We start from the raw sequence: 23354 nt of genomic DNA on the forward strand, positions 1-23354 counted from the left end.
CAGGGATGGGCGATAATAATAATACTCAAAGGAGCAGATCGGGTAAGATCTCCAGTTTTTGAGAACGAAAAAGAGACAGAGACCATGGAAAGGGAAACGGAGTCTGGTCCTGACCTAGAAAGTGTATGTATGACTGACCCTTCAGGCTAACGGGGCAAGACAAGACAGTCGAGAGGACCTTATATATTACCTGTGCGCTCCCCGCCTTCCTTTCTTCGTCTTTTTTTTTTTCTTCTTTTCTTCTCTTTTCCTTTTGTTTTCCTTCCCCCCTTCCCTCCCCTCTGCCGTCGACTCACCATTGCGTCCCTCCAGGTAAAACGCGAATAGTTCGGCTGTGTGCTACTTGCATATGGTTCTTCTTGTCTGATGTGAGACGAATAAAATCCAAAGTCCCCAAGCGCCAGCTTTTGGAACTGCTCGCTGTTCATTCCATCAGGGGGGGGGGAAGGAGATTGGGATGGATTATCTTTTCTTTCGCACGGTGATTCTGGTTACGCTGACGGGATTTTCAGGCTCACCTTGCAGATTAACCGGCTGGTATCTGGTGAATCATGATTGACGCTACGGTTGCCCTCCGCTGTGTCATCTTGGTTGGCTGGACGTTCCATCCGCCAAGACACGCCGCAAGAGCTTGATGGACGCACGATTTCTGGCAGCGAAAAGAAAAGCAAAAAAATAAAATAAAAATAAAAATAATACAACACGGAACAATTTTTATTTTTCAAGGTAGGTCAACTAACCCTCGCTTTCTTGAGCAGCCTCCAGAGTCGCAGCCGTTATTTCATCGATTTTTGGGTGAATTGTCATGGACCAGGTCGAGCAGGGGAGTTTCCAGGATAACCCGCCATGTTCCTTTTTCGCTGGGGGGGGGGGGAAATGGGTGTGTTGAAGCGGCGTCGGGACTATACCAGAAACGGACAAGCACGGCGATGGTCAGTCGAATCCGGTTGCGCCCGATCGGGGTCCGCAGGGCAGCGAGCGGGTTCTATTGGACGGCGCTGCGCTGTGGGCGGTGGCCGCCCTAACGCCTAGTGGGTGGCGGCCTGTGACTTGTGGTGTTTTTGCCCCCCGCAGCGCCAGAGACCGAGCGACAAAAATTTTCATTTTCTCTGACGCTGCCCCCCAAACCGCCCGCCCTCAACAAAAGTAGATGATTACGATTCTCGCTGCCCTTTCTTCACATACTTTTTACCCCGACTGCCTGACCCGATAAACCCGAGAGCTGCATCTCATTCGGCCTGGTACCTTTTGACTTTTGGAACAGGCTGTTTATCGCCGAGCTCCTCTGTAATAATTATTTTATTTTATTTTTTAATTTTTTTTAGGAATCGTTCGGGATTTCGTGGCTGCTTTCCCTTGCCCCAGCGCCCCCTATCTCACTCCACTCCCTTGGAGGCACGACATTGGCAGCTTCTGTTACCTTCGTCTGGTTGCAGGTAAGCAAAAAAGAATATTCCCGCTATACTCCGTACTTCCTTAGCAGTATTTCCCCGGATATTTTTTCCCCATACTTGTCTGGATCCCCTGTTCTCTGCACATCTGGTTCCAGTTTTTTTCGTTCGCCAAACCCGCATCAAACAAGCCATCTTGTCCTTGGGCCATCCAGCCAACCACGCTCTCTCTCGTTCTATCCGGCCCCAACACGGACTCTATTATTATCTTTATTGGTGTCTTTATTATTATTATTATTATTATTGTTACTGCTGTTGTTACTTATAATTTTGTTTGCTTTTCCGGCCATGGATGGCGCCGGCCTGCTGGCCCTACGATTGCGCGACGGCATCGCTGCTCGGCCGGACTCTGATTCCTTCCGCTATTAGCAGGTTTCCATTTCTTGCCACCCCAAAAAACCACCCTCAACTCTGCGGCTTCCCCCTATTTTTTCCCTTTTTTTTTATTTATTTTTTTTTCTTTTATCTCTTTCAACCAAATCCCGTCACTGATTAGTCAGCCCACACCACCAGCAATCATCACGTGACGTGAATTACCCAAAACAGAAGCCGGCCCGCCCCAAAATTCCCTCTTTCGTTGTTTTCGGCGCTTGGTCAGCCCTCCACTCATCCTGGGATTACCTCCACGCGGCTCAGCAGCACCACGGGAGCTCGTCCGTCCTCCTCCGGCCTCCGCTCGCGCCTCTCTCCGTCCTGTCGTCACTTCATCCAGCCGGTACCCCTTTTTTGTATGTATCCCGTTTCCACCCTCTCCTCCCGGCCTCTCCCCCCAAAATGGTTTCCTCTCCCTATTATGATCTCATCATTCGTCGCGTGGCCACAGGCAAACCACTCGCCTTCACGGCGCCAGGGTTCGTCAATGCTTGCTTCAGATGGCCCCTTACCCCCCAAGATAGTGCATTGGACCTTGTCTCTTGAACGCGTTGATCAGGCCTCTTTTCCCGCGCGACACCCACATGATCATCAACCTGATTTTCCTGTGTCTGATTGGGATGATGTTGACTAACCAGAACGCGTCACAATGACAGGCGAATGGGTATTCCATAATTTCACGACATGAATGCCTGGCTCAATGACCCTGCGACAGCGAGCATCCAGAACGACAATGGCTCCTTCAGCAATGCGACCATCGATCCATCGATGGCCTTCCTCCAGTCCCCTAATACCTCCGACCCCAGCCAGTTCCAGCGCATGTTCAATGGCGCGACAAGAAACATGTCTCCAGGCTTCCATAATCCCAACCCAGTGATTCCGTCTAAAAGGGCTCGCCCCGACGACGGCTTCTCCATGTCCCCAAGACAGGCTCCTGGCGCCCTTCCTGGCTCCCGCTCGCAAACACCCCATCAGGCGCCTTTCCCCGGTTACCCCGATCCCGTCAACGGCACGCCGCAATTTGCGCAACAGCCTGCGCCTACCCCTTACCAACATTTCCAGCCAGGTTCTAACAATCCGAGTCCATCTCCTATTCTCCAAGACTTTGACCCACAGATCTCTCAGAGAGTGCAGACGGCATCTCCAAGTCCCTTTTCGCCCGCTGGAGTCCACGTTGCCTCACAGATATCACCCACACACTCAGATCACGGAAGTCGCGTGAACACCCCGCAAACCAACACCTTCGGACAAACTCAGCCGTACGTGCAGCCATCTGGACCACAATACTCCCCGACAGCCCCAATAAGCTCCTCCGGCGCCCATCCCGCAATGCAGGCGCAATACGCTCAGAACAACCCGGCAATGATGCAAAACTATTCGGCCCAACAGATCGCTTCACAGCAACGGATGTATCAAATGCAGATTCAGAATCAAGCCCTGCAGTTTCAATCTCCCAATGCGCCAGCGGCCGGAAGGCCCATGGTGGGTGGGGTTAATGCGATAAACAATCCTCAAGCCGCTGCGATGAGGCACTTGCACCAGAGTATGGCGAAGCCCTCTAACCCAGAGAGTTTTCTGCGCGGACTGCAGAGGTTTATGATGGCCCGAGGACAACAGCTTGACCTTAATCCTATTGTGAGCGGACGACCAATTCATCTGATGCAGCTCTACGCTGCCGTAATGAGGCTTGGTGGGTCGAAAAAACTCACCGCGATGAACGGCTGGCCAACGCTCGCACAGCAATTACAGTTTCCCGCGATGCAGTATCCAACAGCAGCGCAGGAAATTCGAGATGTGTATCTTCGAAACCTGGCTGCTTACGAACAAGTCTGGCTGAGTTCCCAACAAAAACACGTAGATCCAGCACAAATGGGTATCCAGCGTCCCGGTGATCCTTCGACCATTCCACAACCGATGGCACCCAACAAGACGATGCCTCAATCCTTTGACCTTCCACCGCAACTCCAGGCAGTTACCCAACCGTCCTTGTCACAACCAAATAACGTTCATTCAATGCCTGTCAACGGTTTCTCCATGGCATCTCAAGGAAAGCCAATTCCAAAGCAACAGCGGCCCCTGGGCCATCAGCATCGATCTAGTCTTTCTCGGCCACCCGAGGCAGCGTCACCTAACGGGCAAATGGCCCAATTTCCTCCGGACGTCTCGGTGTCAGGTGAAAAGCAATCATCTCCTATTTCAGCCAGGAAACCAGGAGTGGATTTTGTATCATATCGCCAACCTCTAGAGGACCCTTTCAAACCAACCATTTTACCGGAGAGTGCTTTCCATGGCCCTATTGTAATTGATGAAGCTTTCCAGATTGGAGAAGAGGTCATGCGACTCAAACCCACCGTACCTACTTTTGGGGAACTTGGGGTAATCGATATTCACGCCCTTACTATGAGCATCAAGTCAGGCATCCATGCAGAAATGCGAGTGGCGTTGGATACCTTGGCGCAGATTTCGTCTGAGCCTGCAGTACAGTTGTCCCTAGATAACTGCGAGGACTTAGTGGAAACATTGGTGGACTGCGCCGAGGATCAGCTCGACCTTCTCGCGGACAATGCTGCAGAGGTGTCCGATGTTATGCTTCTTCCTTCTTACGAGGAGATCGTTCGCGGATGCAGACAAGAGATGGAAATGCTGCTTGACATTCCAGAGTTTGGAAGCCTGGATTACGAGCTTGACCGTGCAGTAGACCGGTTAATATGCATCACGACACTCCTGAGGAATTTCTCCTTTGCCGAGTCGAATTTCAGCTTGCTCTCAATGCCTCATGTCGTCAAGTTCATGGCAACGGTCGTACGATACTTAGGCACGAGGAATATGCTGCTACGAACACATCAAAATACCCTTGACTTCATGAAAGACGCTGTCATCTATCTGAGCAACATAGCTCATACCATACATCTTCCTGGAAAAGAAGAAGCGCTATCTCTTTTACATTTTCTACTCTCCTTTGCTCCAACTTCCCCTTCAATGGGACCCGATGGAATCATGTTTGCCCCATACGACCCAAGCATACATAGGTATCTGCCGGCTGCTGTGGATACACTTGCAAAGCTTCTTGCGCGGGATGATCCCAACCGGATGTACTTGAAATCCATCTTCTCCCAAGAGAACCCATTGTCCCCGCCGAACGATCTCCTGACGAGGAGTTTTGCGCTGTCTATTGCCCCAATACCCGAGCAAACTAAGGGAAACGTCATTGCACTAGCGGATGTTAGAAAGCCATTCCTGATGCAGGGACTACTCTCTGCCGAAATTCTAGCGGGCATAGCAGACAATGAGCTTGCCTGTGCGTGGTTCAGATCTGCCGATGGATTTGCGGCTAACTTGCTGCGGTTGGCTTGTGTGCTTAGTGCTGATCGCAACCCACCTGGACCACAGCGGCACGGCGCAGCTGCTCGTGCAGCAGAGGCTGATCTATATTGGCACAGCACAATCAGCAATCGTGCGCTAACAGTACTAAGTCAGTTGGCTGAGAAGTCAAACAAGTCCAATGGGGCATCAAAACTTCCTCTGGGTATATTTCCTAAAAAGGAGAATCTTCTGGGTGCTCTTCTTACTCCGAATGTTGATCCAAATGTCATTCGCCAAATGTGTGAATATGCAGGCTTGGGTGGTTGAATGATAGTTTTTCTTCTTCTTTGATTTCTTCTTTTCCTCTTTTCCTCTTTTCCTTTTTTTTTCTTTTTCCTTTCTTTTCCTTTCCTCCTTTTGCTCCTTGTCTATTATTTACATTTCCTTTTTCTTGTTTTCATGTAATGAGAAATCACTTGCATTGACCCAGGTGTTCCTTTTGGGAGGGGTTTCGAATTGATATTTGGCGGAAAGTGAAATGATAGAAAAAGGCCCTATTGATTGGTGCTCATCTTCCTCCATTTCCTTGTTCTCTTCTCCCACGGGCTGTTTTCTGAACACCCACCCAGCCAGTATAGAGTATAGGATAAGGTTCGCACCCTCCATTGTATTCCTGAGCAGAGTCGGAAATTGAATCTATTCCAAAGGTAAAGTGTATGACTCCCAAGAATGCACTCAGTTTGCCTGGCGTGTTTGCCACAGGACTCGCTAAGATAATCCTGCAGCTGATTAAAATGCCCTATAAAGGCCAAGTTACATAGTGAGTCATCGTGCCGCTGTGTAGATTGAAGCCAAAGGGTATCACTTAATACCCACCAAAATGAATAATCTCTCCTCCCATCTTTCATACATGTGTGCCCATCTACCTGATCTATTTGGCTGGCTGGAAAGAAAGTGTTGAGCTGATGGCGGCTACGTGCACACCGCTGTCGTGTGCCTTCCAGGCCAGCCTGATGTTCTGAAGTCTATCACTGAACTCAAAGGCCCTGCAAGCCCCGAAGCAACAGGGACAAAAGTCAAATCATAGCCCAGCGCCTTAAGGATCCTCTGTGGGCGGCGCGATTACCCATCCCTTCCTGGCGGCCCAGCTAAGTGCCTGTCTTGGAACCGGTTAGCGTTGGGAAAACGCTTGTTTCTTCTGTCAACGATCAGGTTGCATCAAAGTGATGCAACATTTACAATGGCTCGAGGCTCCAATGCAAGATATGAAACTCCCAGTTGTTTTGGGATCATACTTCCTCTTGATAAATCAAAGGAAAAGAAAACCTCGCGATGCTTTTACATATCTCTATCTACAGGGAAACATTAAAAACACCTCCAATCATGGATCCTTTTGCTGTCATAACAATTGTTCTTGCTTTTTTCGCTGTGATAACCTGCTTCAAGATCACTTTAACATTTGAGCTGAAATTTGAGGAATTCGTGGTCTCTGGGCGGCTGTTGTGGAATGGCCGATCGGATCCGGACTGAGTAGAGGCCGAAAACAGACACAGGGCCTGTTGCTATATGGGTAGTGCTTCAGGAAGAGGTCGGCTTAAGCAAGCAGTGAAGAGTTGCTACCGCCCACGGGGATTTGATCCAAAGCCATCCAGCACGTGGAAGAGGCAGTGCAAGAGCCAGAGAGTATCGCAAGTCACGAATACCAACGTTGTTAAGTCGACACTGTTTTGAAAGACCAGTTGCCGGGATTGATATACCGGGATCTGCGGGTGGAATGCTTTCCTCCGCTGTGCTGGCGCAATGTCCGATGAAGGGGGGATGGGTGCCAATCTTGCATACCTTACAGGCATCTGTGTGCCCGGATGGATGTGCGCGCGATGGATTCAAGGGCAGCAAGTCGTTTTTACTATGCCATGGTTCTGATGATTGTTTTAGCATGAGCTTTTTATTTTGATTTATGTGAACCGGGTATCCATGTACAGTTAAGGGGCTGGTTGCTCCAAGCAGGGATGGTTCTTAAGGAAGGCGTTAGCATTAGTTGGTGAACACTGCTGGGAATTGACCTTCAGGGGCCTTCATCTCTTGATCGGTCCCAATAGAAGCAAAATTTTGTACCTCACATATTTTCTTTACGCCACAAAGCTGGCATCACTACTGATACCCTGATAAATAAAGGCATGCTGTAGAACATTGCTTTCAATAGGGATAGTTCAACTGGAAGGACCAGCATTGTTGCGATATCACTGACGTCTTTCGTAATACACATTCCTACCTGACCTAGAGTAGATACATACATATACAAAATGTGGAGAGTCGATGGAAAACAAACCACGCAAGAATACAAAAGGTCAAAACCCCCATTCCAGACAAGACGAGATAGGAAACATAGAGGAAGGGAAAGAAAAGGGAAAAACAACAGGCGGGAAATTGAGTAACCCACAGAAATGCAGCAACGCCTTGCCAAATGAGATTCGAAAGGTCCAAATTAGAAAACACAGGTTTCCCTCTTAGCGTTCAAAAAGTGGAAAATGTAACTTTTTTTTGTGTAACGGGGTTTATTCCCTGAGATGAAAGCAAGGAGCATCATTTTTCTTTCCTCTCGAGCGACCTGGATAGGTAGGGGCTCTATGTTTTCTCTTAAAATTTGCGGTCTAGGAGAAATTGCTGTATTTCTGGTTTTCGCCAGCCCTAAATGTGCAGAGAAAACAAAAATCAAAATTAGCTACTGACCTAGGAGGGGGGCTTTTCTTCGAAATTTTTGTTTTAAACGGGCTTTTGCATACCTTTACAATTACGTGCCCATTCAGCCGATTGATGGTTACATCCGACGGGTTCTTCTCCATTCCCAAAGCTTTTATCAAATCTTCCCGTAGAGCATCAACGTCGCCTTCAGTCTTTTGTAGCTTGGTCTCTTGCCTTGTTCCTCCGGCCTTCGTAACGAGATATATGGGTAGTTGGTTCGAAGGGGTACGACGGATGAAATAGGGGAGATTTGTGAGGGGGAGGACAGGTCGTGGCGCGGCTGCTTCGGTGGGTAAGCGTTCTGATTTGGTGCTACCTTGAAGTGTGGATTTTGATTTTGAGAAGGGTTTCGGGATGCGCGTCGTTATGGAGCGAGATTGATGAGTTTGAAAGGAGAGGAGAGAGGATGATCGTGCTCGTGCTGCTGAGATAGATATGTTAGTTCTCAATTGCATGCGCATATGGTTTATTGATTGAGGTTAATATTCGGGGGAGGAACGTTGGAGAAGGGCAAAAAAAAAAAGGGCAAAAAAAAATAAGCGTGAGCAGCGAACTCACAAGACCGGATTGACGATGAGTGGGTGTGAAACTGTGAGAATTGCGCTCTAGAACACTGACAAGAGGAGAGAAGCGACCCAGATCGAGCATGTAGCGAGGATATGGAGGATGTTCTGCGCAATGGCGACGACAGGGTCGACGAGAACACGGAAGCCATGGCTGTTTTGGGGGAATGAAAACCAAGTAATCAACTGGCGGATTAGATATTATGGCAATTGGGTATCACGTAGGGTGCGTGCCGTTCCCGGGTTGTCGCTGAGGGTGTGAGCCTTTCTGGATCCCCGGCTGCCGAGCAAGCTGCTGCTGGTGGATTCACGTCGAGCACACTGGACTTGTCCTGGCAGCTCGCAGTTCTCGGTCTCGCACGATTTCTTCCTGCTTTTTGCGGTGGAGGTTCAGACGATGCCGGGGCTAGGCCGGACCGGGACTAGCGTGGCCGGCCGCCCACTCACATTTTTTTTGAACTTCACGCAACCCACACAAGAACGACGCAGAAGTCGAAGCAAGAGTCGGCTAGGGTCAAGCATCCAGCAGCACGCTCGAATTCAGCCCGTCCTCCCACCCTCGACGACCTCCCTTCCCCCACCCCGGCTCGTTGCCATCTAGCTTCGCAATCATGGCGGACAACGCACCTCCGTCGGCTGACGCCCTGCTCAAGGGCGCAGCTTCACACTCTGCGAAGACTCCCGAAGAGATCATCAAGGAATACGACCTTCTGCCGAAATTAATACCCTACCTCGATCGCCACCTTGTGTTCCCCTTGCTCGAATTCGCATCCGGCCAGGACGAAACCCAGGAATCCATAGACGAGATCACGAAGTCAAAATATGAGCTGCTCAAGCAGACCAACATGACCGATTATGTCGCGAACTTGTGGCAGGAGATCAACCACTCCGACACCATCCCCGAGGAATTCGTGAAGAAGCGCGAGGAAGTGGTGCAAAGACTTCAGCAGTATGTCGAGGACAGCAGCAAGATCACAGAACTATTGCAGGATGACAACGTGGTGGGCAATCTTCGGAGCGATAAGGTTGCCAACTTGAAGTTCCTCGAGGAGCAGCACGGTGCGACAGTGGACATGGTTAACACCCTCTATGACTACGGTCGGTTCCAATACAGCTGTGGAAGCTACGGAAACGCTGCCGAGCTCCTCTATCAGTTCCGCGTCCTCTCAACGGACAATGACAAGGTCGCATCTGCGACATGGGGCAAGCTGGCTTCCGAGATTCTTACCACGAATTGGGAGGGTGCCATGGAAGAGGTTCAGAAAGTCAAGGACTCCATTGATACCCGGCTATTCAACAACCCCTTGGGTCAGCTTCAACACCGCACCTGGTTGATCCACTGGTCCCTCTTCCCGCTCTTCAACCACGAACCCGCCCGTGATGTTCTGACAGACCTTTTCTTCTCACCCGCATACATCAATACTATTCAGACATCTTGCCCTTGGATCCTCCGCTACCTCACCGCTGCCGTCATCACCAACCGTCAACGTGTCCACAAGAACTCATCTCTCTACCAGAAGCAATTGAAGGACCTAATTCGCATCGTCAGGCAAGAAGAATACGAGTACCAGGATCCCATCACTGATTTCATCAAGGCGCTTTACATCGACTTTGACTTTGAGGAGGCCCAGAAGAAGCTTGGAGAGGCTGAGGAGGTCTTGAGGAGTGATTTCTTCTTGGTCGCGGCGGCCGATGCTTTCGTTGAGTCGGCAAGACATCTGATTTCTGAGAGCTACTGCAAGATTCACCAACGTATTGATATCAAGTATGTGCCGGTTCTTTCAACTCATGCTGCGTGTTCAGCACTAATATGTGATTTTAGGGACCTCTCGACCCGTCTTGGTCTTAGCCAGGATGAGGGCGAAAAATGGATTGTCAACCTCATCCGGGATACTCGTGTAGATGCTAAGATCGATTATAAGGAAGGAACTGTGCTCATGAACCACCCACCACAATCAGTATACCAACAAGTCATCGAGAAGACGAAGGGAGGCTTTTTCAGAACTCAAGTGCTAAGGTAAGGCTGATGCCTAACATTTGCATCTCGAGATTGAAGATATGCTAACTGATACCATCAGTGCTGCCGTTGCGAAATAATCCTCTAGAAACGATTTCGTTTAAAAAGTGAGGGATATAGATAACGACTTTCACGTATAGCCGATTTTCGGTGCGGAGAAAAAGTTCGAATAATTTTCTGACGATGCTATCTCAGTTTCTCATGGTCTTTTACTTCTTTTTCCTCTTTTCCATGTTCATTCTATCTACTCACAACGAGAAATGGATGTTGGGAAACACTCGGCGGGCGTTAGATTTTTGTCTGGTGATTAATTTGATGAAGACTTTACGCTTTGAAATGCAAAAATGTCATGAGTTATTATGCTCAAGTTCTAAATCTCATAGGATTATTCGAAGCATTTTGATAGCAACTGGAGGGGCGATGCGCTATATAATTATGTGTGTATCAGGAACTGCGAGGGCCAAGTAGGATCGCCCTTTTTATGCAAGTTTTGCTTCGTTGCTGTTGTTGCCATGCGTATCGCCATCGCAAGACTCGACCCCGGCGGGGAGGGGGACGGCTGCCACCACGCACCTCGAGAGCAGGCACACACCTTGCTTGCCATTGCTAAAGTAGACGACACTTCTCTCAGGACTGCAGGATATCTAGACTGCAGCAGCTTGCAACCCCTCTTTTGTAGAAATGAGTAGGGATGCATTGATCCTGCTCGCCTAAAAAGCTGATCTGCTTCCACCACATATTTGGTGGAAGCAGACCAATTTAGGCAAGCAGGATCTGGAGTGCCTCTGAGGCATGTCATGGACAACATGGAACAGCGCGAACAAATCCTACACATGATGCATGATGAATTTGGTCATAAAGGGCAAGAAGGAACTTATTCCACCTTACAAGCTCGATACTGGTGGCAGGGAATGTATAAAGATGTGTCAGCATATATCAAACAATGTTCCAAGTGTCAACTAAGAGATTCGCAAGAAAGAATGCTCGCTCCATCAAAGACAACATATAGCACACAGGGAGAAGTGACGAGTGGAATGACTTCCACTCAGGCAAAGACAGGAAATTCGTAAGCTCCGAAAGTTGTTGTCGCCTTACGGAGTTTTATGAGTCAATATGGATAAGGCTTAGGGAACACTCACGCCTGTATCCCTTTCCGACCCACCGTCAGCAAGGGTAAGCAAGCCAGATAGCACCCGGAATAAGCCGGATCGCACAGAAATATGGAATCATGTGGCATGTGGCGAAGTTCGGAAACGCCGACCCATGCTGATAGGTGCGGGTATAAAAAAACGCAAGGTGACCGAGGTGTTGCAGCGTATCAAGGCAAGGAAATGGTGGAGTTGTGAAATCAAGGCAAAAGTGGAGCGAATATGTTTGCAAGATAGGAGAAAAGAATGCTGCTATCGATTGCGAAGGGTACTGAAAGATCTTGGGAAGATTGTCAGTTTTGTTATCTTTACAATTACCCATGCTAGGGCTTGTAAAGCAACGGAACCAAAACAATAACACTTCAAAGTATGTGCAAATGAAAGACCTCACACGTCATATGTCACTCGTGTAGCGAATGCTTAATTTGAGGCATGCGGCCCGCCCTGGCCCTTCCTCTGGGCGCTTTAATTGAAAAGACTCGGTTGACTCGATATACGAAGAATAGGATATACATCCTGCGTGTGCTGTTTTTCCACGACTTCGTCTAGTCTCTTGCTGCACTTTGCAAGCATCGACGGAAGGCAACTGGAGCCTATTGCGATATAACAAACGGGCACGGTAGGACCACAGAGGTTCGAAAATCTTTGTCCGAATTCTGCTCGAAGCGCACAGTATCTAACAAGGGACAGAAATGAACCCAACAAGCAAAAGGGCAAGAAAGGGGATATACAATATGCGCAGTGATGCCAAAAAGGAGGGGGTATGTCCAGAAAGAGATCTCCGACATTGCGCCGTTCTAAAATAATTTCAATGCCAATTCTCACCCGAAACGGAAAAGAGAGAAACTATTAAAACATGCTGGTATTTTTACCTCAAGGGCGGATTAGTAAATCCCCTTGGTAACAGAGGGGAATCTGTTGCCCTCTGAACTATGTTCAGAGGTTGTTGTGCATCGGCTGAAATAGCGATGCGCCTGAATAAGTAAAGATAGACAGGGCTGAAATGAAATTCCGAGCCATGCGTTGTAGGCAGGCCTGTGAAGTCATCATATGATCACCAGGACCGTTTCATTCTCGGATATCGATCAATTGGGTATGGTTTACCATCCCGCTCTCGAACCCGGTCGCGCTCGCGATTGTCACGTCGACCGACGTATACGGGATGATTAATGAAAGGTTCGTTGAGTTCGTCGTCTGATTTCTCGTTGATGGTCAACCCAGATGTCTGCGCCATTCTGATGGACGCCTCTTGCTCGTAGACTTGCGACATCTTCCTCAAATCATCGATTTGTGTCTGGACTCATCGTGTCAGTCCCTAGGTTATGCATCATAGACATTGTGGTTCCGGGAAAGTAGCGTACTCTCGTGAGGGGGGCTCCGGTAACAAGATAACCTTCTCGTCCCTATGATAGCTCCGGGTTAGGACGGGCAAGAGAGTGAGAGTGAAGAGCAGTAAGGTCACCAAGCTGCATACCTGGTAGCTGTACGGCCTCACTGAAGCGGTCGGGCCGAGGAAATACTGCATTTTACTGAGGACGATGTGCCGTGAGAGTCCATAGCCAGGAAGCCAATATTCTTGTGCTGGGGACATTGTTGAAAGTAGTGCGCAATAGAGACAGATAATGGACGAATATCCGATCAAGTAGACGGATATAACTGCTATCTCTCAGAAAGAAAAGCCCGAGATAGAACTGAGAAAACTCTTGAGAATGTTTTGATCAAGCGCTGTCAATCAAGACATCAAACAGTCTATTCCTTTGGTACGGAGTAGAGGGATATAAGAAACAAAGGCGAATCAAGGAGGGATCACGGTGTCTCCTGGAGACTCTCTTCAGATGTTCTGGGGCTGGACTAGGCAGAGGATGCTTGGGACGACACGGCTGTCCAGATCCAAGTACTCAGCAATGGCGGCCTGCTCTTTATATGCCGGCTCGATGTCCGGATTCCAGGTGGCCCCCCTGACCGGAAACCGACCAGCACCAGACCCAGCGACGCCGCGATGTTGACATCTGAGAAGGCGGTGACGTCGACCTCCTGCCAACCACGCGCTAAACCCGAAAGGGGTCGCGGCCAGCCGCCTTGTTTTCCAACCTTCAAAGTGAGGCTGCAACCATCGGCCTCAGTCAACCAATCCATCGCCTCTCGACCTGGGGTTGTCAGACGAACGGAGCTTCGAGTCTTACCCGAATTCGAGTAGTCTTTGCGGTTCTTTTTCTGGCTGCTTTAACTCCAGGCCTGTTTCTGCAGCTGATCGTGTTCCGCTGCAATTTGAGACCCCCCCCCCCTCTCCCAGTTTGCAGCATGCACGACCTTGCGCGGCATGCTCGACTTCGACGCTTCCCCATATCCTCTGCTGCAGACGACACGGTCATACGAAAGCGTCAAAAGGGCTGTCGACGGGAGAGGCCCGAGTACGGCCTGTATGATTACGGGCTTCATTTCTTACATGTATGATGAGGGTCCTGCCAGGGCACGAATCTGGAAGATTTTAACCACCTCCGATTGTTGGCGGCTGGTTTCTCCATGAATCTCTTCTGCTTTCTAAGTGGTTAGCTAATTTCAACTTCAAAAGATTACTAGAATGAGGCGGTTACATCCGGGTTACCTTATTTTTCCCTCCCCCTCCCCTCCGGGAACCTGATAGCCACTCGATTCTGTGCTCTTTTCTCAGCTCTGTACTCCGTACATGTTCTGGAATCCATCCCAGCCAGGCGAGATGTTTGATGTTTCGAAAGGCAATTTTTTTGGTTCAGTGGCTCGCCCGGGAGGACAGACAAAAGGCAGCACGAGAAGATCGACATCTGGCGCCTGGGCCATGAGCTAATTTCGCTACAAGTGCGAGTTTGTCAAAGAAAATGGCTGTCTAACTTCCAAGACAAGGAATGTCTCGGAAGAACCTCAAAAGACAAAGCGCTCAGCTCTTCCTTTGCCTACATCCTTTTAATATCCTAGAAGGTAGTTAACCATTGCTCGCATCATTTTTGGTGTTCGAGGATGTCCTGGACTGCGGCACCGCCTCCCCTGAATTGCAAGCATAAGACCGGGAAACAAAAAGCAAAGCCTGCGATTGTATTTTCTGCGCCGATTTGTTGTACTGCGGGGCAGGGGTTCTAGACGCCCGTGGTACAGCGAGCTGAATTATCATCAAAAGTACTCCGTACTTCTTCTGCGGGTAAGAATGAGAGACGCGCGTGCACAATGCCGTGCACCCATTTCAAATCTAAACTTGAGCGATGTGTTCTTTCGCAGGAATTCTGCGCATAGATCCTAACCTGAAGGGGGAAAGATATCTCTGCGCCAATCTTTTTGGCTATACCAATGGCAGCCTATTCCCTAGAACCGACCATTCTGGTACACCTTTCTTTTGGGGCGCGTAGGCCATATGGGACTTCCATGGGATTAATCGATCTTCAGATCGTATTGCTGTGGTGCCAAGTTTCCAAGAGAATAGTTTGAATGGAACCCCTGAAAACGAGTGGGCGCATGATGCCTGTCCTTCTACCAAGATTCTTGTCAAGCTTGATCAAGAGGGCTTGCCGTGTTGATGAACAACGAAACGGAACAGATATGTAGGGCTGGGCTGTTGTGACACTGTCCAGTCCTCCCTTCACGATCCCATACGCCGATATCTTCATGCTCTATGTCTGCATGACAGCCACGGCTCTTGTAGGCCGGCTTCCTGTCTGAAGACCGAGATATCTGTGATCTATCACCGAGTCATTAAGCCAAAGAGTCTGAGTCTTCCACACACCCATTCCTTGCAGAATGCGCCCTGGGCTATTCTTGTCCGCCCCTCAAGTCACACCACGGCGAAAACCTAGCCGTTCAACCAGCATTTGGTCCACTCGGTAAATGGAAGTAGGGCAAGGTCACAAGGGATGAGAAACAAAGTCAAGAGAGCTTGCCTTATTATCTGCACACAGCCTTTCTATCTAGATGAATGACCACCACCATCACCGCCGCCCCCAACCAAAGCCGCGAAGAATGATATGGATCTACACCAACCGGGTGTAAGAGAGGGGGTAGTTGGGCATCCAGTTCGGATGAGACCAAAGTATATGGATCATAGCCCGTCTTCATCCGATCCAGGCTGCTGCGCTGCAAAAGAGGACGCCTTGCTAGCCATCAATGATCGAAAGCCAACACATTCCGCGCACTCCCCATGTCCTACGTCTGTCTGAACCCTGCAGGAAGGACGGAATGGAACGAGCGGACATTGTCGGCCAGAAAATTGAAAGCAAAAAGAAAAAAAGACCAGGAAAATAAAAGCAAAACTAAATATAAACCCACACTCCCAAGAACCCCACAGGACCCGGGGAAATCCTCTCTTGTTCATTTGTTTGTTTTGCTTTTCCTGCGTCGCCCCATTTTGGGTAGATACATATAATATGTATGCTCCATATTTTTTTTTATATAACCTTGGAAAACCGCCAACCCGGCTGCGCATGATTCCACTTTTCCCTTCCTCCCCCTTGTTTGCTTGGTTGCGCTAGTTATACATCGGTATGGAAAGGACGGATAAGACGGAGTTTCCCAGGATTCCGGATTCGAACATGTGTACGAGAGCGGCTGCCTTCGTCTCTGGGAGGGTAAGGTGGACTGCGTTGAAAGGACAGGGGGAATACAAGGAAGATAGGGAAAAAATTTTTTTTCCCGTAATGATGCCTCCTATTGTTGCTGGTTTACAAGCAAAGTAAACCGGCTCAAGAGTGTACATGGCCTGGACACAGATTTTTGGTCCTAGGGAGTAGACTATGGGGGTGCAATAGCGTTCAGTCCGCCTTGGGAATAGTATTGATCTTCAAATGTTTAATTTGATATTAGGGGTATATATATGTATCTCGTTTGTTGTAGGCTTTTTCTTTTTTTTTTAAAAAAAAATCATTATCATCATGACTATTCCTGAGGGGGTTGATACGGATGCACGAGCATATCACTAAATCTGCAGTTGTTTTCGAATTAGCACACTACATGTCTTTCCAATATGAGAGAAAGGGAGGCTTTTTTTTCGCCCTTACCTTTCAAGTTTCTCCTTCCCACGCACCTCCTCGACCAGAAGCGGCATCCGAACAACATTGAAGTCCTCATACAACTCCGCAATCTCATCGAGATACTTCTTCTGCATCTTCCGCCTCGCCTTGCACTGCTCGCATGTGCTATCTTTCCCGGGGAACAGGAGCTGATTGACAACGATAGCATGGGTATCGATCTGATAGCTCGTCAACTCCTGAATCATCCGCTCCGTCTCGTACAGCGACAAGAACTCCGCGATGCACACGCACACGAACGTCGTGAGGTCCGCGTCCTTGAACTGAGCGTTGACCTCGCTGATGGTTTCGCGCAGGGACTCCATCTTGGACAGGACCTCGTCGAGGTTCTGGCCGCCGGGGAGACCGCCTCGCGCGCCGAGGACGGAGTTGAGCATGGGTCCGAATTGGTTTGATAGCTGGGAGAGCTTGGCGAGGCCCTTCTCGAGGACGGTGGGGAATTGGAGGAAGCGCAGGGTGTGGCCGGTCGGGGCGGTGTCGAATACGATGACTTCGTAGGATAGGGACTTGACCTGCTTTAAGACCTCGGCGAAGGACATGGCTTCATCGACACCGGGAATCTAGAGACCCAGGCAAAAATTACACATATCGGTTAGCAAAGCAAAGCAAAGCGAAACAAAACAAAATGTCCCATCTTGTCCCGCCAGGAGGGAGAGATATCCCGCGGGGAAGGGAAGGGAAGGGATGGGAAATCGGGAGCCACCAACACTGAACGCCAAATCCTGCATCATCCCCCCAAGTCCAAATCCCATATCCTCACCCTGCTCCCCGCCAGCAGCCAGCAGATCCTGCATGCTCGCACTGGGGTCGATCTCCATGGCGCTCAGATTATCGAATCCATCGACCAGCCTCGCCTCCTTGCCGAATTTCTGTCCAAAGGCATCGCTCAGGTTGTGTGCTGGGTCAGTGGAGATCAACAACACGGATTTTCTGACCTTGGCGAGCTGGATGGCGAGAGAGCAGGAGGTGGTGGTCTTGCCGACGCCGCCTTTGCCGCCGACGAAGATCCAGCGGAGGCTCTTCTGGTCGAGGATGCTTTGAAGAGTGGGCTCGAGAATGTCATCTGCGGGGACTAGGGCGGCGGAAGACATGGTGGGGGGATTCGGGAGGAGATTTGAAAAAAAGGGCAAAGTGGATATTAATGTGCTGCGGGAAAGTCGAGAAGCCCGTATAGAAGGTAAAACTATGCTCAGGGTCTGGAGGCGGCTTTTTGTCCCGCTCAGATGTCGGAGATATTCCCTGTCTGGTTCTTAAACAAAAAAGGGGGGCAGTGTTAGTCTTTTGCCTGTCCTCCTTTTTCTTTCTTGCGCGACGAGAGCGTCAGCGGCGGTTTCCAAGGCTGAGTTCTAGAAGCTTCTTGGCACTTTGCGGGATGTCATAGGACGGTAGAGGCAATTCAAGCTTACAGTGACGGTGGGAGTGGTTTCCCAGGGAGGCTTGGAGGTGCTGATCTGGGGATTGGGCGTGCAAGTCGCAGGTGTTGGAGGTTGTGCTGGCTGGAAGCTTTTTCTCAAGCAACTCCCGCGATAAGGTCGAGTTGTCGTTCAAGGTTCACATCCATTGGCAGAAACGGCCGGATGTCGGGGAAACTAATAGTCCGCGTTGATATCAACGAATGGTCGGCAGGCCGAGCCGTCGAGAGACTATACGACAAGACAGTTACAAGAAAAGAAAAGAAAAGGAAAAAGGAATAAAACCAAGGGAAAAAAAAGAATAAAAAGAGGAAAAAAAGAATAAAAAGGCATTCTGCAAATAAGTTACATGACTACTGCCAGCAAGCCACATCGAACACCCATCTTGAAATTCCTACACAACCCCACACCGGCATCGCCAAAGATGGAACGTCGCCACCCCATAACCTGCCATGTCCTCAACACCCACAGCGGGACGCCGGCAGCGGGGCTATCCTGCTCACTCAACCTGATCAGCGTCGACAGCCCGGCCCGCCAGGCCAGCTCGCTGCTGGTCTCGGAGCACGGCCCGCTGAGCTTCCACGGCGTGACGGATTCCGACGGACGCGTCACGGCGTGGCAGCCCGCGCACCCTTCCTCGCTGTCGTTGCCGGACGTCATCGCTTCGTTTCCCGGTCGAGCAGCAACAGGAGGAGGAGGAGGAGGAGGAGGAGGAGGAGGAGGAGGAGGCGCGGGGGCCTCCGCTGCACGGTCTGTCTGGAGCATCCGGCTGATGAACGTGGCCGGGTGGTACAAGGAGCGCGGGGTGGATTCGTTCTGGCCGGAGGTGGAGGTGAGGTTCGTGGTGGAGGGGAAGGAGGGAGAGGAAGGCTGGAGGCACTGTCATGTTCCGGTGCTGCTTGGGCCGTGGAGCTACTCGACATATCGCGGATCTTAAAAAAAGGAAGAAAGGAAAGAAATAAACAAAGAAAGAAAGAAAGAAAGAAAGAAAGAAAGACAGAAAGAAAAGAGACAACAACAATCCACAAATGTTGGCATCGATGGCCCCGTCCCCTGCGAAGGGGGATACACTTCCAAGTCTACATATGCCTTTCTGCCCGCGAACACACTCGAAGATGGAACGTCTCGCGTCGAGCACTGAAGCTAGCTGAGCTCTGACATTTTTCTATACGCCAGTCCGGGACTTTTCGATATTTTACAGCACCTACATATATACACCCTAATCCAGCGTTATTAAAATTAATTTGACTGTCCAACCTCGTTTCTGTGGGGGTTAAGATGGCACAATCGACACAGCACCTAATTTTGCATGCGTATTCTATTCCATGTACGTACATACACGCATTGCCACTGGCATAATATGGGGGATATTCCTATATATATATTCCAGTACTCCGTAGTGCAGTTCGCAATACTCCGAAGAGAAGGGAAAAAAAAGAGAGAGAGAGAGAGACAAGCAAGCAAAGTCGTTGCTCTTTCCCTTGTTGGTAGAATTCAACACGTCATCGCCCAGGGTCGCAGCACCAACCAGCCAATCAGGGGCTGTGATCCCCCCCAATGAAGGCTTAGTCAGACCCGCTAAGTTTTGCCGGAGGATTTGAGATCCAGCCAATCACAGCCGCCAATTCAAACCCTAAACGGCGCTCCAGGCACTCTGATTGGCTGGCACCCCTCTGCTCCCCCCCGGAGTCTGTTGGCCGGAGAGGGGGGGGGGTTTTTTTTGGAAATGGTACCTGTTCGGTACCACGCAGGCGGGCGTAGACTGGGCGGGAGAAGCGAGTACCGTCCAAGTACCACTTCCCTCCCACTCCCCTTCCAAACCGGATTGCTTGGATTACCAGGGAAAAGTGGCCAGAAGTTGTTTTTGAGTGGCTGCGGGAAGTCTCGGTGGTGAAAGACCCGTAAATCTGAGGCATCGCCAGAAAAGTTCCTGGTCTCCTCGTTCTTTTTAAGTCTTCATGGTCTTCGATCCCTGCCCCCCATCCACGCCTACGTCACTCTTCACACTCTCTCTCTGCTCTCACTCTCCCACTCACTCACTCACTCACTCACTCACTCACTCTCTCCTCTCCTCGCGACCCGTCTCAGTGTCCAATTCCAGTGCTCTGCTGTTGTTCTCGTCTCTCGTCGTCCAGCTCTGACGGCTCCAGCTGAAGGGAGCCGACACCGTTCCACCGATTTTCTCTGCTCTGTTTCCATGCTTTGGGCAGGCCACCAGGTGGTGAGTGATGCGATAGCTTTTTCCTTTCGTCCACGTCTCTGTTTCTAGCACAATCATCGAGTAGTTACACTCCTCTTTCTTCTCTCTCTCTCTCTTTCTCTCTCTTTTCCTTTTTTTTTTTTTTTTTTTTTTTTTTTTTTTTTTTTTTTTTTGGATTCTTTTTGCGCTGGTTCACAGCCCTGGTCATCAACCTGTCGTGCGTGTCTCGTGTCGCGCGTCTGGCAAAAGAGACTCAGAATCCCTTTATCCCCATCGCCTGTCGCAGAGGAGCCCCCAGCCCATCGATCGCCGCCTGCTCAACCACGCACTCTCCCATCTTGAGTCCTCTCCGGTACAATCTCTCTGATAATTTCCTCTTGAACACTGATTGTAACATCCTTTGTTTTTCCCAACATTTTCCCGACCACCTTTTTGTATGGCCGCCAAGGCGCTAGTGCTTACTTAATGCACACAACGACATCACTATGTCGTCAGATCTTCTTTTTTTTTTTTCCCTCGAGATTTTCTCCTTCCGTCATCCTACATCATCGTCCTCGCCCATCCATCCCATCGCCCGTCCATCTGCTTTCCATCAACCATCGTGCTTGTTCCCTCGCCCACAAACCATATCTCTCCTCCAGCCAACTCTCTCCGCTGACCTCATTGCCCCTTATCGCTTTTTCGCCGCTCAGACAGCCTAAACGCTATCGCGAAACGCCCGCCTCTTAGCACCCCCCGTCTAAACTCGCTGGGTCGTTGCGCGCCCTGTCGTCATCTTCCGCCGTCCTCTTCCCACCCCCCCCCTGGCTTGCCTTTTTTTTTTTTTTTTTTTTAATTCCCCTTTTTTTTGTTTTTATTTTTCCTTTGTTTGAATCTTAATTACCCTCTCCCCATATCATGTCCGCCGCCCTCGCCAAGAGAGGCTCGCCTCGAATAGGCCGCCCGGCTTCCCGCCCGGATTCCTCCCTCGACGCAAACAATCCGCTGTTGAAGAATAGTAGTAAGCTCTCCTCCTCACCTGCATGTTCCTATCCTTCACTGGCAATTGGCTTTTTCTTTTTTTCTTTTTTCTTTTTTTTCTTTTTTTTTTTCCTGGTTTTTTTATTATTGTCATTTCTTATTTTTGCTTATTCACCCTTTTTGTTCTTAAATTATTCTTATCGTAGTTTTGTTTTCTCTTGCTTCGTCCAATCATAACGTTGTTTTCGTCTCATTGATGCCAATGCCTCCCCAGATGTCCAGGACGTCGACAGAAAGGATCCCAAACCCGCCGCCGATGCTGCTGAGTCACAACAGCCCATGCCTGGCCCTCGCCGTCCAGGTCAATCTGAATCGGAGACTGATTACTTCTCCACCCTGCACAACACCAGTCACTTCTCCTTGGAACCGAATCCATTCGACCAGTCATTTGGAAACACCTCCGCCGAAACTCCAGGAAAATCCCTTCTACCGCCTGTTGCCGCCCTCACCTCCCCTTCCTTACCTGGAACCACCACTGCTGGAGGTTTTGGCTGGGCCAACTCCCTCAGAGCCGGACCTCTAAGCCCGGCCATGCTCACTGGGCCTTCGGGCTCCAATGATTTCCTTGATAGCATCGGCAGGGGTTTTCCCACCCCCAATGAGTCCTCTCTCCGCACTGGACTCACCCCCGGTGGTGGAGGCACCATGTTCCCGGCCCCTAGTCCCGGTGGCACGTCCATGCTGCAGCTCCAGAGTGGTGGTGCTACACCTTCGACGCTGGAGTTCCACCGCACCGCCCTCAACGCTGCGAGGAAGAATGGTGCCGGTGCGCCCACTTCAAACCCTCAGGACCCTGAGCTTCTTCAGCAGGCAGCGAATATGGAGATCCCCAAGACTGGCCCACCGATAGATCCGTTCACCCACCCTGACGCCACGGACGCTGCCAATGGTCTCTATATGCTCGCCAAGGGAGGGCAGGCTGACAATGTGCCATATCCTCATCCCGGCTCTCAGCCAGGCTCCGAAGCTCGAGGCGCATACTCCAGAAATAATACGCCCCTCAATGGTGGCATTGGAATTGCACGAAACGGTGATGTCACCGACCCGCAACTCAACGGAGATGCTTCAGACGGAGCAATGGAGCAATCAAAGGCAAATGGCCGTAACAAAGGAAAGAAGCCTGCCGCCAAGGCGTCGACTGCTGCCAACGGACGCCGCAAGGCCGAAGACACGAAGCAAGGACCGAATAAGAAGGCCAAGGGCGCCAACGGAGCCATCGATAAAACTCAGGAGGAAGACGTCAAACCCTCCCAGGGTGAAGGCAGCACTTCCAACCCTAAGAAGATGACAGATGATGAGAAGCGCAAGAATTTCCTAGAGCGTAATCGGTGTGTTTTTACTTTCCATAGTCCTACCCAACCTTACGTATATCCTCTGGCTAGATTCATTTTTAATACTGACAGGGTGTTTCTTTTTTCTGTCTCGCAGAGTTGCCGCGCTAAAATGCCGTCAAAGAAAGAAGCAATGGCTTGCGAATTTGCAAGCAAAAGTTGAAATGTATAGCCAAGAGAACGACACTCTTTCCACAACTGTCACTAGGTTACGCGAAGAGATTGTCACCCTCAAATCCCTGCTCTTGGCTCATAAAGATTGCCCTGTTACACAAGCCCAAGGACTCAATGCCAGTATCATGATGAACGGACTTGCTAATTCTGGAGGATGGGCGTTATAGGTATGGGAGCCTGGGGTTACTTTTCATTTTTGCGGGACCGGTGTCTGGTCTTTACGGGCTTCTTCTTTTGCATTTCCTCCTTCACCTTTGATGGTTGTGTCTCTTTTTTTTTTTTTTTTTTATCGCGGTAGTTACTGGGGTTATGTGAAAAATTGTTATGACGCGTTTTCTCTTTTTTCTCTTTTTTTTTTCTCCCCTTTTTCCTTTCTACTTTATTGGGGAGGGCTCTCTGCTGGATAACGGGACTTTGCTTGCCTTTTTCTTTTCTTTTTCCTTTTTGTGAAAATATTATTTATTCCTTAAAATTCTCAGTGATTGCTATGCGATAGCATTCACTTCTTCCTGTATTATTGATTGTATGTACTTGGGATCTAAAATAATCCAATAATTTTGATTTTGTTTCAAT

The 23354-nt window shown here is 49.8% G+C and overlaps 7 protein-coding genes across 7 annotated transcripts; 3 read left to right on the plus strand and 4 right to left on the minus strand.

Annotated features, from left to right (window-relative positions):
- Positions 1-1313: 1313 nt before the first annotated feature.
- D8B26_003200 (uncharacterized protein) lies at positions 1314-5789 on the plus strand. The gene is made up of 3 exons (XM_003068520.2): positions 1314-1436; positions 1952-2179; positions 2480-5789. Exon 3 carries the CDS (start codon positions 2508-2510, stop codon positions 5451-5453), a length of 2946 nt encoding a protein of 981 aa, XP_003068566.2. The 5' UTR covers positions 1314-1436; positions 1952-2179; positions 2480-2507; the 3' UTR covers positions 5454-5789.
- A 1558-nt stretch (positions 5790-7347) lies between these two features.
- Positions 7348-8784, minus strand: D8B26_003201 (mitochondrial 54S ribosomal protein mL49). Its single transcript, XM_003068519.2, has 3 exons — positions 8427-8784; positions 7910-8292; positions 7348-7814 (listed from the first exon to the last, which is right to left on the minus strand). The coding sequence occupies exons 1-3, from the start codon at positions 8581-8583 to the stop codon at positions 7764-7766; spliced, it is 591 nt and encodes a 196-aa protein (XP_003068565.1). The 5' UTR covers positions 8584-8784; the 3' UTR covers positions 7348-7763.
- A 128-nt stretch (positions 8785-8912) lies between these two features.
- INT6 (eukaryotic translation initiation factor 3 subunit E) lies at positions 8913-10872 on the plus strand. Its single transcript, XM_003068518.2, has 3 exons — positions 8913-10196; positions 10254-10448; positions 10510-10872. Exons 1-3 carry the CDS (start codon positions 9043-9045, stop codon positions 10526-10528), a joined length of 1368 nt encoding a protein of 455 aa, XP_003068564.1. The 5' UTR covers positions 8913-9042; the 3' UTR covers positions 10529-10872.
- Positions 10873-12650: 1778 nt separating this feature from the next.
- D8B26_003203 (uncharacterized protein) lies at positions 12651-13187 on the minus strand (the record flags this gene model as incomplete). The annotated part of the gene is made up of 3 exons (XM_003068517.1): positions 12651-12890; positions 12958-12999; positions 13071-13187. The coding sequence occupies 3 exons, from the start codon at positions 13185-13187 to the stop codon at positions 12651-12653; spliced, it is 399 nt and encodes a 132-aa protein (XP_003068563.1).
- A 3129-nt stretch (positions 13188-16316) lies between these two features.
- Positions 16317-17958, minus strand: GET3 (Golgi to ER traffic- protein). The gene is made up of 3 exons (XM_003068516.2): positions 17352-17958; positions 16615-17204; positions 16317-16538 (listed from the first exon to the last, which is right to left on the minus strand). The coding sequence occupies exons 1-3, from the start codon at positions 17733-17735 to the stop codon at positions 16493-16495; spliced, it is 1020 nt and encodes a 339-aa protein (XP_003068562.2). The 5' UTR covers positions 17736-17958; the 3' UTR covers positions 16317-16492.
- Positions 17959-18401: 443 nt separating this feature from the next.
- Positions 18402-18821, minus strand: D8B26_003205 (uncharacterized protein; the record flags this gene model as incomplete). The annotated part of the gene is made up of 1 exon (XM_003068515.2): positions 18402-18821. One exon carries the CDS (start codon positions 18819-18821, stop codon positions 18402-18404), a length of 420 nt encoding a protein of 139 aa, XP_003068561.2.
- Positions 18822-21099: 2278 nt separating this feature from the next.
- Positions 21100-23319, plus strand: D8B26_003206 (uncharacterized protein). Its single transcript, XM_066124067.1, has 3 exons — positions 21100-21256; positions 21491-22604; positions 22705-23319. Exons 1-3 carry the CDS (start codon positions 21154-21156, stop codon positions 22946-22948), a joined length of 1461 nt encoding a protein of 486 aa, XP_065980142.1. The 5' UTR covers positions 21100-21153; the 3' UTR covers positions 22949-23319.
- Positions 23320-23354: the final 35 nt, after the last annotated feature.

The sequence above is a fragment of the Coccidioides posadasii genome, chromosome 2 (assembly GCF_018416015.2).
Source record: "Coccidioides posadasii str. Silveira chromosome 2, complete sequence".
In the NCBI taxonomy this organism is placed as follows: domain Eukaryota; kingdom Fungi; phylum Ascomycota; class Eurotiomycetes; order Onygenales; family Onygenaceae; genus Coccidioides; species Coccidioides posadasii.